This window comes from Malurus melanocephalus, unplaced genomic scaffold, assembly GCF_030028575.1.
Source record: "Malurus melanocephalus ecotype Western Australia unplaced genomic scaffold, MMel_1.1 scaffold_82, whole genome shotgun sequence".
Lineage (NCBI taxonomy): Eukaryota > Metazoa > Chordata > Aves > Passeriformes > Maluridae > Malurus > Malurus melanocephalus.
This window is the reverse complement of record NW_026623314.1, coordinates 2,309,537-2,326,137: the sequence shown is the minus strand read 5'-3', so window position 1 is coordinate 2,326,137 and position 16,601 is coordinate 2,309,537. Positions and strand designations below refer to the sequence as shown.

The 16,601-nt window shown below is 38.4% G+C and overlaps 1 protein-coding gene across 4 annotated transcripts in view; it reads left to right on the top strand.

Moving 5' to 3' along the window:
• The window catches only part of BICRAL (BICRA like chromatin remodeling complex associated protein), a 47,131-nt gene that overhangs the window by 11,688 nt on the left and 18,842 nt on the right, over positions 1–16,601 (top strand). For 3 of the 4 annotated variants that reach the window (XM_057367676.1, XM_057367674.1, XM_057367672.1), the window contains exon 2: positions 14,136–14,184. In XM_057367676.1, coding sequence (XP_057223659.1) covers positions 14,141–14,184 — 44 coding nt within the window. In that variant the 5' untranslated portion in view covers positions 14,136–14,140. Of the gene's footprint in view, positions 1–5,555; positions 5,652–14,135; positions 14,185–16,601 lie in introns of all 4 variants that reach the window. The other variant, XM_057367673.1, reaches the window with a different exon arrangement.

The following is a 16,601-nucleotide window of genomic DNA, read 5'->3' as shown; positions in this document are numbered from 1 at the left end:
AGCGTTTGTTGCGCAGTTTCACCCGCTCTCCTCCCCCACAGGCGCCATTTTAAGTCTTTTCTGCTGTCGCCGCGCCGTGTGGGGCGGAGCCGTCGCGCCCAGCTTGGGCCATATTTTTGTGTCTGTTCTGGGACCCGTTCGTGTCTTGGGTTTTGGGAGCCTCTCCTCAAAATCCTAAAAAAAATACATTTTGTTTTCCTCCCGCACTCCACACTCCCTTCCTAGTCTCTGGTCACCGTCTTGAGGGGAGGTTGAACAGGCTTGGCTCATAGGGGCTCGTGCTCGCAGCTTCAAGCCCTCCAGCATTACAAGCTTGTATTCTTACTTCTAAAATACGTGTACGTGAACATCTTCTGACCGATGACCAAAAAATAAAACACGAAATTAAAAAAGAAATCCACCTTTAAAAAATGATCCGGTGTAGTACATAGGACAAGRTGTTCTTCATTAAAGAAGCTTCAGTACCTTTAAAAGCGTTTGCAAAAATAAAAGCATAGCTTTTTGGTGGGTAGGCTACTCATTTTGTTGCTGTTACTCTCCGTAATTTTTTTTTTTTTGTGAGGGATTAGCATATTTTCAAGTTTTCATCACTCCTTTATGTCTTACAGGAAGCTGTCTTTTCCACATTAATTAAATTACTTAATTTGGCAGTTCCACTTTAGTATCTCCTTAAAATTATGTTTTGGTGATGTTTTCAAGAAGAGCACTGAAAATATCTTCCCTCTACCCCCTCAAACACCTTTTGTTTGTCTTAGCATTTTTGTATGATCTGCTTAAAGTTCGTGAGGCAAGAGTTTAATACCAACATCACCTCTTCCTGGAAAGAGCAAAGTGTAGTGCCAGACCAACTTACGCTGTTCCCAYTAAGGACTGTGGAATGCTTGTGTAGTTCTTGGGTTTATGCTTTTTGACACRTCCGAGAAGGGCTTCCCCATTCCCCTTGCTCATTCCTGATGGAAGTAGATTTTTTAAAATTTGGGAGTAATTTTAAGGCTTATTGAAGAGTTGAAGAGTTTGTTGAAGAGTTTTAAACAACATTTCTGTGAAATASACTCATTGCTTGGAATATAAAAATGTGTGGGTATAAACTCTTTTCTAAAGACTTCATGGGGAAAAATTTCTTAACATTTTAGCTTTGAAAAAAACACATCAGTTATAAAAATTGGTTTACAGATATTTTGGGTGTGGAGTACAGTATTTGTTAACAAATTTCTGAAGTCTCACCTCATTAAAGTCACTGCTTCTAGAAGTGATATTTTTACATTTTTGTTAATAGGAATCTTRGGATCAAGACAGTAAATTATTTTTAAAATGGTAGTGTACTTCTGTATAATAAAATACCTGTATTATGCCCTAATGTCCAGTATATTGTGTGTGGCTTTTTTCATTGATTTGTGAAAATAGWGAAGAAGTGGCAGGAATAGGATAAAAATGACTGGTTTATATTCTCACAGGACATAATACTTGCCAAATGACTATATATAATCTGTGCACTGGCCTGTTTGCMTTAAAGCAGAGAGTATTCTTATCCTGAGTTGAAGTATTTGTTGGATAGTACTTAAATATTCCAGACCTGCTCTTTTAAGATGTATTTTATCTGAGCTTTTAAGTTTTTTCTTGTCATTTGTTGTTGCAAGAAGTGCTTTGCATTGGGTACAGCTTCTTTAGGTTGCTGGAGGACTGCAAAGCTCACCCTGTAGATCGAGTAGCCTGTTGTGCTTCCATTGATACACCTTGGCTYACACAGTGGTGYRRTACTGATGTGTTTAGGTGTGTTCTTGTTTTGTGCATACTTCGAGTTCTTGTTTTGTGTATGATACCTGTATTCTCTAGTTGAAAATGCTCTCAGTAAATGTGTGGACGTAGTGCACACTAAACTCAGTGCAACAGAGATGGCTCTSCTGCAGCTAAGTATTTACATCACATTATGGATGTGCAGTTTCCCTGCCCCAGCTCCTTTTCCAGTATAGTTTGTAAATTTAGTTCTATGAGAGGAAAACCCTAAAGTTCTGCTAATATGAACTGCATTTCTGGTTTCCTCTGAAGACCCTTTCTGTATTTGTGAAGTTTTACAGCAGAGGTAARTCCATAGTCAAGAGCTGAGCAGCTTTGCAGTCATGAATGCCTGGGTACGATGCTTGGTGTCTTTTCCAGAGTTTTGTACTTCCACATGGGTTCCAGGAAAGTTGTATCTGCATAAYTGCAGTTAGGTTTCCTGAAGGGGTTCAAATGGTCAATGATCGTGCCTTTTCATGCTGCATTACACTTGTGGTAAATCTAATGGCTGCTGCTTTTTAGTGTAGATTTAGCAGAGAGAGCGTGAAAGTGTGTTATTCCTGTCTTAAGTAGTGGCTACAGAGCAGGCATAAGAGCCTCTTCGGTAACAACTCACTGTTCAGAGAGTTGGGGAATTTCTTGCAGGTCTTGTGTTGGAATAAGCTGCATCTGTGCTTGAAAGGTTTTTAATTGTCATATACCTGGCCCAGCATAGACATGGGGATTGTCTACAAAAACAAGTGTGTTTTTMTTTCTTATGGTAGAGGAAAAGCAGCAGCAATAATAAACCGTTCTAACATTCATTCTGCCCCACTGCTGTTAGTTTGAAAGTCAGAGTAAGCAGTTTTGGGAAGGCCCTTGTTACACCAACMTAAATGCATAGGCACCAAACTGAATGGAGGTTTTTTTCAAGGTCATCACATAGTTAAATGAATATGTGTATCTTTATTTTCAAATKTTCATTTGCTCCTGCTTTCCTTGTTGAAAAATACCCCAACTACTCTGTCAATGTTATTTTTGCTTTYGTTGACAATTGTTGAGATTTTAGGAAAAAAGTACCAACATTAACTAGCTCAAAGAGACTTTAACTAGCACAAAGAGKTTTTTTTATTCCTTTATTTTCTTGCACTCGTTTTAAAATGTTCTAGAGCTTAGGGAATCCTTACCAAAAGAAATAGAAARAAAGCAGGCAGAATCACTGTTAAARCAACACAGTAACCTTTCTGTCATTGAAGGTAACCAGAGGATGGTGAAGTGAAGAGAGGGGAGGTCTGGGGAGAAACATTTAACTTCATTGCTAGAGACKGATTATTTTTGTGGAACTTGCTGTAGTTTTACTGTGAACTTGATCCAGGCTTGGAAYTTCAAGATCTGGCATTGAAGCTTGAATATGTTGAGATAAGTCAACTAGAGAAATTATCTTGACTCTGCTGAAAYAGGTGGTGAAATCTCCATTCCCTTCATCAAGCAGGACAGGATGAGTAGCATGGAGGACTTTCAGCCTGGATTTGGGGGTGTTGATATGGACTACACTGCTGAAGTAGTTACACCTCTGTCACTTTATTTGTAGATTTACTAAACAGTGTAACTGAAAGGAGTATAAATGGCTGTTCRGCTAACTATTGGCAGTTGTTAGCAGATACTAGTTTGTGTGAACCATGCTTGTGGCAAGGTTTGGTTTTTAAACTGGGACAGACTAGAGTGGCAGTGAGAAGATATTAATAGGGCATTGGTTTATAAATAACTGAGAAATGATCATAATAAGTTACATTTTGGGACTGCAGAATCTTTGAAAACTATATGCACAGAGTGAGAAGCATGATACTCAAGTATTCTTGAGTGGAAACAAGGTAGAAACATCTGAGGGACTGACTCAGCATTACTGGAAGTATTGTTTTGCTGGAATGGTGTATGTTAACAGTCTGCAGTATTGCATACAGTAGTTTGTAGAAATGTTTAACAGCAGCTAATATYCTTTGGGCAGGTGAATGTTTCCTTTCTAAGCAACTGTTGAGATCATGCCTCCTTTGCCTCTTTCAGGGTGAAACCAGCACCTTTCAAAATTCTGAGTTTTTTAATGAATATTGAAATTCCTGAAGAAATGTGTATGTGCTGGAGCTGCTTCGAAGACAGAGCCCAAATCAGGCCTTAGCATAGTGATGAGGTTGGTCACTGCTGGGGGAAAGTTCTGAGCCCAGCCTTTAGCCTGGGGAWTCCCATGGCATAGGGAAGCATCCTGACCTCCATGATGGGGTTACTCTGGATTTTCTCTGTGTGGTTTTAAAAAATCTGTTTCCTGATGAAAGTCTTGTCAAGATTTTGGTGTTGCCAAGAGCAGCTCTGGATGCAGTAGGAAAGAAGTGGTGTTGAATAAATTAGAAATTCCGAACTGAATATGTGTGTCTGAGAGAAACCAAACCATAGACAGCCAGTGGGAGTTCACACGTGTACTTGGTGTGTTGACTGTAGCTAGAGTAGTTTTTACTGTCATAAGTACTGTTACTTTAACTGCATGTTTACTTTTTTTTTTCTTAACATACTAAAATATCACTGTAGTTTTTGGAAATTTGGAAGTTTGGTAAGTTACCACATTTGGCAGACTCAAATCTATATTTTTAATGGCATGCTAAAGGGAAATAAAATGTAAGAGCTGGATAAAGAGCCTATTGTAGGTTGTCTGTGTTTCAGTGTGTGTGGTTTTTATTTACCCTTCTGTGTGTGGAGCTGGTATTTCACAATTGGATAAAGATCCTGCTGTTCTCTTAGGTGTTTATCTGCCAGATCTTAGAAACCACAAAGAGGCATAATATTATGCCTTGCAGTTCATGAGAGGAAGCACTTTTGTGTTCCTTTTCTTGTTGCTATTTTTCTKATTCCTGAAGAGTTCCTACTTTTTGGAGTAGTTTTTCTTAGAAAGTTTTTCATCGTTCTTTTAAATATTTAAAATTACCAAATTCTTCTCATACGCTTCTCATACAGATGTCTTTGAAGTATTGATGATTAAATTCAGTTCCCCAGCTAATTTCAAGCATAGTAAATTCATCTTAAAAATACTACTCAGATTTAGATTCTTGGAATGAAAACATATTTTTGTATGTTTGGAAAGTTYATGCTTGCCTAATGTACTGTGTTACTGGATTAGAATCTCAAATTTCTTACATTGTTAGCTCTTTTTAGAACACAGTTCCTGATATATTTTGCAACAGTGTAGTATTTGGTTTTTTTGATTACTCTGGAAAAGAAAATATTCATAAGGAGGAGTTCCATATTGTAGAATAGAAGTACAGTGCAGTTTRTAAGTGAGTAAAGTCCTTGTGCTGTACAAATTTCATTTAAAAATGGATTTTGTTTCCTTACTCCTGTTGTCCTGAAATGACAGTTTTTGGATAATTATGACTTTTTTTTTCTCCTGACTGAAATTGAGAGTGAGATTTTAGTTTGCATTGAATTTTTCAATATTTACCTATTTTCTGTTGAGTATTGTGTCATTATTCTGCAGCATTAATTTGTTTTTACAGTAATGAGAGGGGGAAGTGGAAATACCTCTTAATATTAATTTTTTGTGTATTCCATCCATGTCAAAATCAATTTCTTGAAAACAGGGGGCTTGGCGTAGTGAGCAGCTCTTGATTATAAGACACAAGCTTGGTTACACAATAATCTAAAATTCATTTTGCTGGATTGTTAGCAAATCTTTACTAGATTGTTCAAAAGTATTGTTGACTTGAAATAAACTATCTAGTAAGTTTATACTTCTTTCTTACACTTCTGTGTTGCAGAGAATGCAAATGAGGTCTGGTTGTTCCTGTGTAGGAGTTTCCTTCAATGAATCCGAGGCTCCCTGTTGGATAGGAACGTGAGAAAGAACTGACAGGGTAAGGCAGGCAGTGGTTACAGCACCTTAGCAACCTGAAATGCACACTGCTCCGAGGATACGTTACCCAGTGGGTTTGGGTTTTGTTCCCCTAGTTCAGAAGCACATTAAGCAGAATATTAGCTCTGTGAAAATTAATGAGAGTTGTGGTGGAAATTTGTGTGAGAGAAGGACTTCAATTCTGGGCGTTCGACCTCTGCAGTCAGAGTGGAGTCACTTAATGYTGCTGCAATCCTTTTATGTAATTTAGCAAGGGAATGGATTGGGTTAATAGAGTTATCATACATCCGTGCTCAGAAAGATTGTGAGGGATGAAAATGCCACCAATTGATGCAGTGCACTCAGTTCACAGCAGTATCATTCTCTGCAGTGACTGTTAAAGTAACTGATTCATTCTGGTTTTGTTGTTYGGCTGATTGTTGTTCCAGTGGCAAGTATTTCTTCAGATATTCCATAGTGAATTTGCTATTACTGTTTGGTTTGTAGATTAAAATTCTGAATGGAGAATGGTAGAGCAACAGAACAATTTAGAAGGTTTGATAGGACAGGTTTGATAGGACRTTATAAAGCATGAGAGAGATCTTGTCAGAATTCCTGCTGACAGGATGTGTACAAAGTCCTACTGAAGTTGTGAGGATTGGTGGGTGTATGTCATAACTCCAACAGTATTTGCTTCAGGTGCTACATATGTTGCTGTATGCAAATTTGATTATCTCCCACTATAAAGGTTTATCTACAGCAGTCATTACCTGGCTCTAAAGCATCAATTTCCAAAGGTCAGTGTTCACTCTCAGGAGTCATGCTGCCAGTCAGAGAYTGATCTCATATATTTGCACAAAACTTTTAAGTTGGGATTTTTCCAAGAGTTTTGCAGATAAATTTATTTACTTATGAGCTATGAAGTTTTGATGTTGATTATGTCACATATTTTGGAAACTATTGCTGTAAATATTGCTCTTCTAAGCTATCTATTAGCTTGTGCTTTTTACAGAAAGTGAAAATAGTGGTTTATTGCTTTGTATCTGAAGTGATCTATTAATGCTGTGTGAAATTGTGAGTGAGTTTGASAAAGGAAAAGAATTATTTTGTGGCAAGCTTGAATATAACTTCAGTAAATTTAAAATCCAGTTTTTACAGCTCTTAGAATACGGAYAGTATATGAAGCATGTGTGAATAGCTGGACTGTTTCCGGGCAAATCTAGTTTTAATGACACTGCAGGTTGTAGATGCTGCATGTGTTACATGACACTGTGGATTTGTAGCATGTTGATTAAAAATTTAGGCTGGTRAGGACCGCTGGAGGTTACTTGGCCCTGCTCCCTGTTGTAAGCAGAACAAACATCACAGTTAGRACAAGCTGGTCAGGGCCTTTTGACTTTTGAAGATCTCCAGAGAGGGCAATTCCAGCCTCTTGCTTGAACATTCTTGTTTGTGAACATTTTTCCTTGCATCAGGTTGGAATCTTCTGTGTTCCATGTTTTGGCTGTTGCTTTGTGTCTTGCTGTGTGTTGATGAAACAAGAYCTGCTTGGCTCATCTTAGTGCCCCTTTTYGYGGGCTGCAGGTAGCACCTGGGTTTGCCTTCTGTTGTGCAGGCTAAGTAAAGGSAGTTCCTCCATGTGACCACAGGATTTTACTTGCACTCTTTACTTGCACTCCTTCACTTTATTTTGTATTTCTTTCAAGACCTGCATGTGTGTGTTGAAACCAAACAGATTTCAGCTGGGAGCTCACAAGTGCTGATAGAAAGGGAGTAGCCACTCCATTGGACCGTGTCCTGCACTGTGCTAATGTGAGGGTAGTGGTTGTATTCTCATGTGTGGTACAGCCTGACACCTGTTTAAGCTCACTGAAGCACTCCTGCCTTCCTTGCCCTGTGTTTAACTAACCATCTGCCTCTTTCTTATTCCCTCTCTTGGGCTGGCACTAGTACTGCTGTAGCCCTGTGGCACGCCAGAACCAATCAAGAAACTCATCCTAAGTTGAAACAGATCAATGTATTTTGTCAGATCAGTTTTTTGTTCCACATGACTGTTCGAAGCCTTGAGCTGACCTGGGGAAAGTGGATGAGAGGAGTGCAGGACTGCTCTATTCATCTTTTGTTGTTCTTTGCTCTGTAGTAGGTCAGAGTGTTGAAATGAGGCAGAGGCTTTGAGGCTGAGTAATAAGAGTCTCCCAGAGGATTGGCTTGCATGGCTGTGATTTCCTTGTCAGTTTATTACTTTCAACTTTTCTTATGTTCTGTATGGGAGCATGTGATAAAGGGCACTCTGGTTATTTCCCAAAAGGGACAGGCAGGGCTTCTTGCGCAAGTACACATGATCCAAGTTGAAATATATGCCATATTCATCAGTGCRGTAGCAGAGATATGAAATAAAACAGTAGGAGCTTTGCTAATAAGCTACAGGGAATATCTGTGCTGGGTTGTGACTAATTAGTGAGGATTGCCCTCTGTAAATTAGTTGGATGCACCAGCAGGGCTGAGTTTGGCCTACTTCTTGTAAGCAGATTTTTTTAAGACACTGTAGATCAGTATTGATAATTAGATATTTGCTAGGCTACACTGTRACAGTGCTCCAGCAGCTTGTCTGAATCTTCCCAAGGTGTATTTTCCCCAGCTGTCTCTAGAATAGGCTCTTGGAAGGGCCCTGGATGCATCCATGGATCCCAGTGGCCCAGCCAAGCCTCACTTGGAGCCTCCACCTACACCTTTACCTACTGCCTGAAGTCTCTAAAGACTGATCCAAATACAGAAGTGAGTCAAAATTTAAGGGTCTAAGCCAGTGGTCTCCAAATGGTTTTGATTGCACACCCCTATTGGTGAGTTTTTTGAGCATGCATCCCCAATATACATATATTTATTTACATATGCAARTACATGCATGTACTATTGAAGTTTTAATATTTTCTTCTTGCCCCCCCTTAGATTGTCTTGCACACACCGCACTTCGAAGACCACTGGTCTAGGCTTCATAATTCATAAATCTGCTGATTGTCGCAAGTTTTATTTTCAAACTCTCCGGGCTTATATCCATTTCATGCATCACCCATTGCTTTGGCCTACTGTATGTTAACAAACAGTGAGGAGGACAGAAAACCAGAAAAGATCRCTGGCAAGGAAAGTGTCAAACTTTTCTGTCATTTGTTCTGTAGAAAATGCTTTAGGAAAATTCCACAGAACAGTCTTGCTTTTATTAACACACTTTTAAAATGATCATCTGTGTCAAGGTCATGCRTTGCTCAAATTTCTGTTACCCAAGTAGACTGAATGACTACTTTTGGGAGAATTTGTTTTTGGGTGAGCAAGTGAGCAAGTACTCTGTCTGATTGTCTGACTCCTCTGTTGCTCCTGAAATTAACGGGGCTCTAATCATTTGGTAATCCTTGTTGAAAATAGGCATCAGTTAAAAAGATTTAAACCTGCAGTGTCCTGGTTTCAGCTGGGATAGAGTTGATTTTCTTCCTAGTGGCTAGTGCTTTAGGGTGAGAATAACTGGAGAGCAGTGCTTGCACTAAGCCAAGGCCTTTTCAGCTGCTCCCAGYACCCGTCCAGTAAGGGGGCTGATTTGTATTTTCAAGTTGTAACAAATACCATGACTAGGACTGGAGGGGCTCTGCATGCATCTGGGTGGAGGAAGGGGACTACCAGGTTTGACTACCAAATTGGACTGTGGATTTGGCACGTCAGAGCCACAGAGAAATGCAGGACTCCTTTCCACAAAAACCTCACAGACACRTAGGCAAAGATTTGGATATATCATCTTCCCTATCATGCATCAGCCCCCGGGAAAATGAAACAATACAGTGGACTGTTAAAGGCCACAGTGAGAGCAGTGGTGTACTGGGACATTCAAACATAGGGATACACATTTAGCAAAAGCCATGTGATTAGTTAATTCTAGGGGATCTGCTAAATGGCCCCTACCTGATCAAAACTTTMACATACTGTAGAAGGGGATAAAGTTCCTACAGTGCACATAGAAAATTATGTTGTGGAAGGCAGTCTGAGTTGTTCCTGACTTGGGCAAAGGCAAATCCATCCATGAGATTGCATTTGCTCAAGGACCCGGATACACTTAGTGGGTAATGCAGAAGGGTGGGAAAGTCCAGTATGTTCTCAAGGGGATTTTTATTTTGGGTGAGAACAATCAGTGATGACATTAATGCTATAGAATACTGTATGTCATCACTGCTGTGGTTGCTTTATGCCAAAACAATTGTATTGCAGTAAGAACTGCTCAAGTTAATGGAGAATGAGTGCTGATGAACCTGAGCAAAGTGCAATGATGATAGAACCAAACAAGTGCAAGCAGTGATGGAACCAGACTTCAGTGTGTAATAATCCCAACAGCACTTATCTCTTTCACCTGAAGGACTGATATGACAGATGGAGCCCAAAGTCCTGGGCTTAATGAACTCAGTTGACATCTTAGAGGGAGGGCCCATAGTCTGAGGCCCTATATGTATGCATATATATCAAAGGACAGGAAAGGTAGTTTTGATTATTTGGGATGCTTTGGAAAGTGTGGGACCTGGGCATGATGAGATTGGTATTGAGTGAGGGGTGAATATTGTCCTGGTTTTGRCTTGGGTGGTGTTAATTTTCTTTCTAGTAGCTGTGTTTTGGTTTTAGGATGAGAACAACATTGATAGCACACTGATGCTTTTGTTGTTGCTGAGCAGTGTTTGCACCAAGTCAAGAACTTGGCAGCTTCTCACAGCACCCCACCAGTGAGGAGACTGGAGGTGTGAAAGAAGCTGCGAGGGGAAACAGCCAGCAGAGCTGTGGCCAACTGACCGAAGGGATATCCCWTACCATATGGCATCATGTGCTACAATAAAACTGGAGGGAATTGGCCGGAGGGTGATAGCCCATTGGTTGGATTGATCTGGGCATCAGTCAGCAGGTGGTGAGCAATTGCATTGTGCTTCACTTCTTTTGAATATTCTTTTATCATTGGTATTATTTTCCCTTTCTTTTTCTGTCACATTAAGCTGTCTTTTGTTGGCGAAGGGAAGACTCGGACCACTCAATATGAGTTATAAGCGAACTTCGATTTATTGTAAACAATGTYTAAGTTTTATAACATACATAATTAGCTCATACATATTCTGTAATACATGTATTTCATAGGTCCACGTCTTACACGTCAACTCCACCTTTAATGATTTGCCAAATTTCCCTTATCTACTTCTACTTTTTCCCAAGGCTAACTAACACAAATACCTCGTAGGGAGTTTCCAGTGGCTTAAAATCATGATGTCCTTGCATTGCCTTCCCATCGCCTCAGAAGGATGGTTCACACAATTTCAGCAATTATTCTATCTGAGCGCGACACCTGCATTCCTTTATCTCACCAAGCTGTAAAATGTCTACGTGACCCTTCTCAGCTTAAACAGCCTTCCACAGTCTTTATCTCAAGTTTTACCCTTTTTTTTTTTCTGATTCTCTTCCCCATTCTTCTTTGGGGAGTGAGCAAGTGGCTATGTGGTGCTCAGCTGCCTGCCAGGTTAAACCACAACATGCAGTTATGTGGTTAGGTCAATCTTGGGTATGTGTGGTGAAATAGGAACAGAATTTAGTCTAAACAGGTAGGTTTATGGTTTGGCTGTGATCTTGATAGTTCTTTCACAGACCATATACCCCTGTGAGTCTGTTTAAATTGCACATTTCTCCAGTGGTATTTCACAAAAGCACTGCCATTCAGCATCTTGTTAGTGCAGTGTTGCTTACACGTGTTTGTGGGCATATTGAGATGGTAGTGATCTGTTCTGTTTCTGCAGTTTTTGAGGCATGGGAGCATGGAGCCCCTTAGGCCATGAATGCTGATTGAAAYGACTTTTGAATGTAGCGAGATCTGTGTGTTGTTAAGTGGCACTGATCAGCTGTRTGAAAGCTTAGTGTTGGCTTTATACAGTTGAGCTCTTTGGTAAACCAGCCTTAAAAAATGAAATGGTGACATACTTCTTTATTGTGTGTAACAGAATTCTGCCAGTGAGGACACAAATGTTAAAGCTTATTAAGAAGGTGCACTTTTGGAGGGAACTGGTTGTGATTTTTGGTGTTTATAAAAAAGTGCAGCTGTTTTTTTTGGGATTTATCATCTGTTGTAAACTGGTAGTGGTTTACAGTATGGTGGGTAGATATTTTTTGTAAAATGTTTATCTAATAAAGCCAGCTGTATGTTCAGGTAAAGGGTGTAATAGTGAASATTTTATATTACCATTAAGATTTTTACTCATCAGTATTTTAATGCATTTTGTTTTCTTTCTGATCGTTATATGCAGGTTTTGAATTCAGTGAACTTTATCAAATTTGTCTTAATTTGTGTCAGTTGTTTTAATTTCTCCAGGAGTATTGATTAAACAAATTTCAGAAGTTACCACTTCTGCTAATGGTGAATCCTTATTGTAATATAATCACAGATAGTATTTTGTTATGTAAAGCAAAGTCATTTTATTGTGTTTAAATAATGCTRTCAGTATTGCCATAGACACGTGTCATGGGATATTCAAAAGTAGGTCTGCAGTGTGAAAACAAAGGTAATTTTGAGTTTCAATAGATTGTTGCTTTTGGTTAGCTGGGAGACTTTGGAACCTTGTTCTTGAGACATGGRTATGCTTTCAGCAGTTGGAAGAAATAACAGCTTTCTTTAAGTAGTACTATCAGTACAGTTAAAGCAGAATGCTAATTGTTTGTTAATTTGTTCTTAGTAATATACATTTACATTTAAATTTCGTGACATACAGTGTCATGTCATTTGCTTAGCATTAWATTGTAATATCAGTGCTGCAGTTGGTGATGCTAGGCAAGAGTAAGCAGATGGAATACTGAATCATGGGAGAAATTGCTTTTCTTAAGATGTATTATCACCTCCTGAATGCTGATTTTTGTCMACATTGAGGTAGTTCTCTGYAGCTGTGCTTTGTTTTCCTGTTCTYCCAGAGACATGGTACTGAATGAACCTTACGCTGACATGCTCTCCATTCTGCATCACCCTCACTGTAAGCTAAAGCACAGAGAAAGAAAAAATCTGAGTAAGGCTATGCAGTATAGAGGACACGGTATCCTCTGCTAGTCTACAGTAGAAGCTATTTTCAGAATCAGTGGAGTATAGAAGAATTTCAGGAAAGAGGTTACAGAATCACAAGACAGCCAGGCTGGAAACAGATGTCTGGAGATCATGTTATCCCCTGTCCTGCTCACAGCAGGCTCAACCAGAGCAGACAGGTCAAGGCTGTGGTCCACCTGAGTTCTGGGTAACTCCAAGGAGTGAGATACTTTGCTGAAAAACTTGTGCCATTACTTGGCTACCCTCAGAATTTTGAAAAAGAAAAATGGTGGTTTTTTTGTCTACATAGACTTTTTGGTTTATTTTGTTTTGATTTGTGCCCTTTGCCTCTTGTTTATTCAYTGGATACCACTTAAGACACATTTGGCTTAGTATTCTTAACACWCTCCTACCAGGTATTTATACAAGATAAAGATTCCCCCATAGTTTTCTATTCCTCAAGCAGAACAGTCCTGGTGCTCTCAGCCTCTTGTGCATGCAGATGCTTCAGTCCCTTCCCCGTTTTAATCGTTACAGACATCAGGTTCATTTACAGACGTTTACAGACATCATGTGGATCTCTGGTCAGGGAGAGTAAGTTTCTATTTGTCAAGAAGTAAGAGAGAGAGCAGTGTTAAAACATACAAGTGATAAGTATGACAGGACACTTTTTAAGGGAACTTGAGAAAAAAGCATGGAATGCAGTGCTCAACCTTATGTGATTAGAAAATACTGTAAAGATGAGATTGGATGATTTAAAGGAAGCCACRGTACCAAGAGGTTTTGGAAATGCTGACTTCAATTGGTAATTCACTGGTGGAGTAGGTGGGATGGTCCTAACAATTACTGACCAGGACAAGGGAGATGATGTTCTGAGAGTTATGATGAACAGGAGAGACCAGAATATGCAAACAGAAGCTTTGAAGGAGCAGCAGTTGGAGGGGAGAGTGACTGTGAGAGTTTTTGGTACAGCARTACCTGACGGAGTAAGCAGCACGTGAGTGAGTTGGTGATTATGACACTGTGAGGCTAAAAGTGCTCTGAATTGAATACTTGCCCTCAGGTTGGACAGTACACATAAATTCCCTCCCTACCGATTGTTAGGACTGTCAGAACTCTACAGAGTTAGATTACTATTAAAAACAAGTTTAAGTGTGCTTTTGAATATGGCTGAGGAGAAACTGGAAGTGGCCACATTGTCACTTAGCTATCGCTAAGAAAGGTCTGTTGGAAAATAGTGTTCTTTTTAATGCTTAGCCTGTCTTGGCTACAGTTTTGTTTCTAGACTGTAGCAGTACCTTCATGACACTGACCTAAGTTTATTTACCTTTTTGGCAGCTCAAAAATATTAAGGTATTCTGAACTGGTTTTGTTGTTGAAAACAAACTTTTGTGTGATACATATCAAAATCCATCCTCTCCTTCTTTATTCTAGTTGTCATGGATGATGATGATGATGAATCCTGTCTCCTGGATCTTATTGGGTAAGTTTTCTATAAGCAATTATTGCAGAAAAGTTGGGAATAATAATTTTGCAGAATCATGTTCTAGAAAGTGATTCTATCTCAGTATAGTCTTAAGACAAGGTGACTTGCAAGGAAATCAGCATGCTTCACTTCTTCCATGTTGCGATGTGTGGATTGCAAAGCCTTCAGTCCCAGTGGATACTAGCTGACAGTCCCCTTGCTGACATTGTCCTCAGGAGAGGCTAAGGAATGTCTTTTAATGGAGAATGGATTCTCTTCTCAGGTAGTAATATCAGATCAATGTTGATGCATGTTACTAGGGATTTTATTACAAACTTTACTGCAAATAACTTGTTTTTAATCAAAAACCAAAATACCTTATTTTTTTTTGAGAAGTGAAACTAGATAATTTATTAATATTATGCTCATATTTTAAGGGAAAAGTATTTTTTTTCTTAATTTAAATACTTAAATACTTCATTTCTACTAATGATACACATTCGAATCAAAAAAAGAGAAAAAGAATAGCTCTCTACTGTTTTATATTCACAACAAACAAGAATTTACCAGCATTTTGGTCAAAGATACTTGGTTTTAATAAAATTGGGGATTTTGAATGGTCATGTGGGTTGTGGTTTTTTGTTGTTTTTTTTTTTTTTGCTCCCCTCCCCCCCCCCTTATTTCCATTACAGATTTATATGGAGTTTTATAATTCTATATGGCAATCTCCAAAATAATTAGGATAGCTGAAGTATGAGCAAGATTTTTTTGGATTGTATATGTGACAAGTTGCCTTCTTTGGCTACCATTCATGTCAGTATTCAWGAACAGATAATATACTATAAATGCATATAAAACACAAAAAGGTAATTGAGCTTTTAATGTACAATATTTTGTTCAAACTAGCTTGGAGCTAGTCTGTCATCAGTCTAATAGCAACTGCTAAAAGATCATTCCCAGTTCATACAAGAATTTTTTACTGTCTTAAGTATAGTAAATAAATAGGCTTTTTATGTTTGTCTCACACCTGAAAACTTGCAAGAAGACCAGATACAGCTTAAACTTGAGGAAACCAAAACACTACCGCACTGGCTGCTGTAGTTTGAGKGCTGCTCTGGATGCTGTAGCAAAAGCAGTGTCAGTAAATGCTCACAATTACGTTCTGTGAAAAAACTTGTACAAGGTTACTGATTGTGGCCATGTGAAAACACTGCCTGCTTGGAACATTAAGGTGATCATGGGACAATTAAGTGCTCTGTCATGAGCATAAATCATGAGGATCCTGGTACAAGATCACAGGTGGTCTGGAAAATGAAGTGCTCTCTCTACAGATGAGTGTTTGTGTGAAAAATTATAGTGTTCTTCCTGCTGCTGGCAGTAATTATTGTCTTAAGCATCTAGAAGAATGGAAAACTTTTTTTTTATCTGATCTGTGATTTGGTAAGTGTCTTTTAAAATTCCTTCCTTACTAAAGACARTATTTAAGGTGATGAAGAGTTCTTAATTTTTAATTGAATTTTTCACAATTGAAAGACAGTGAGGGTAATTATTATTAAATGGCCTGGTTATTTTACTGATAAAATTCATAAGCATAATATAACCCTATATGAGATAATGAGTTTTGTGGTCCTTAATTTTTGAAATTCAGTGAAATCTATTATGAAAATGACATTTTTATTTTAAAATACATGTAACCACTTCAATATTGTAAGTATAATAGTACCATAAAGTCGCTGCCAAGTAATGTCTAACATGTCTTTTGTAAGCACATGAACACAGTTTGCTTTTTAAAAGAAAAAAAGAGTAGAGGTGTGTTTGGCCTTTTAGAAGAGTTTCAGAGTGAACCGGAAGGATCTTTAATGTTATGCCTCTTTATTTTCTAGGATCATCAAGCAAGAAGGAGATCTTTTTAATTGCTGTTCTTTTACATGAAAATCTGCTTCTAAAAAATGTTTTATTATTACTTGTTGATCAATAAACATGTTTTAAAAATCAAAGAAATACATGTCAGTTTACTCTTTATGCAAAGGGAATTGCTGTTTAGTTGTTGTGTTAGAATTGTCCCATATATTGCAGTCTTTTATTCTTTTTACGTGGTTTATACATACAGTTAAATTAATGTATTTGTATTTGTTTGAATTTCTGATCCTCCTCCTGTCAGACTACATTTTTAATATGAGTTTTATTTAGTGCTAATGCTAAGTTAATGAAATACAGTGAAATTAATAATATTTAGTCCATTATTTCTATGGTTAATTTCCCTTGGAAAAGGTGCCACTTTTTCTTCATGAGGGGACTGTTACTCTGGCAATCATGAATTTTTATTAACTTGTGTTAAAGGTGACAGAAAACTTGTCAAAGAATCAGGTTTGTAAATACCCTATTATTAGATGCTAGCTAAACAAGGCATTATAGTTTAGCTGTAGAAGAGGTGG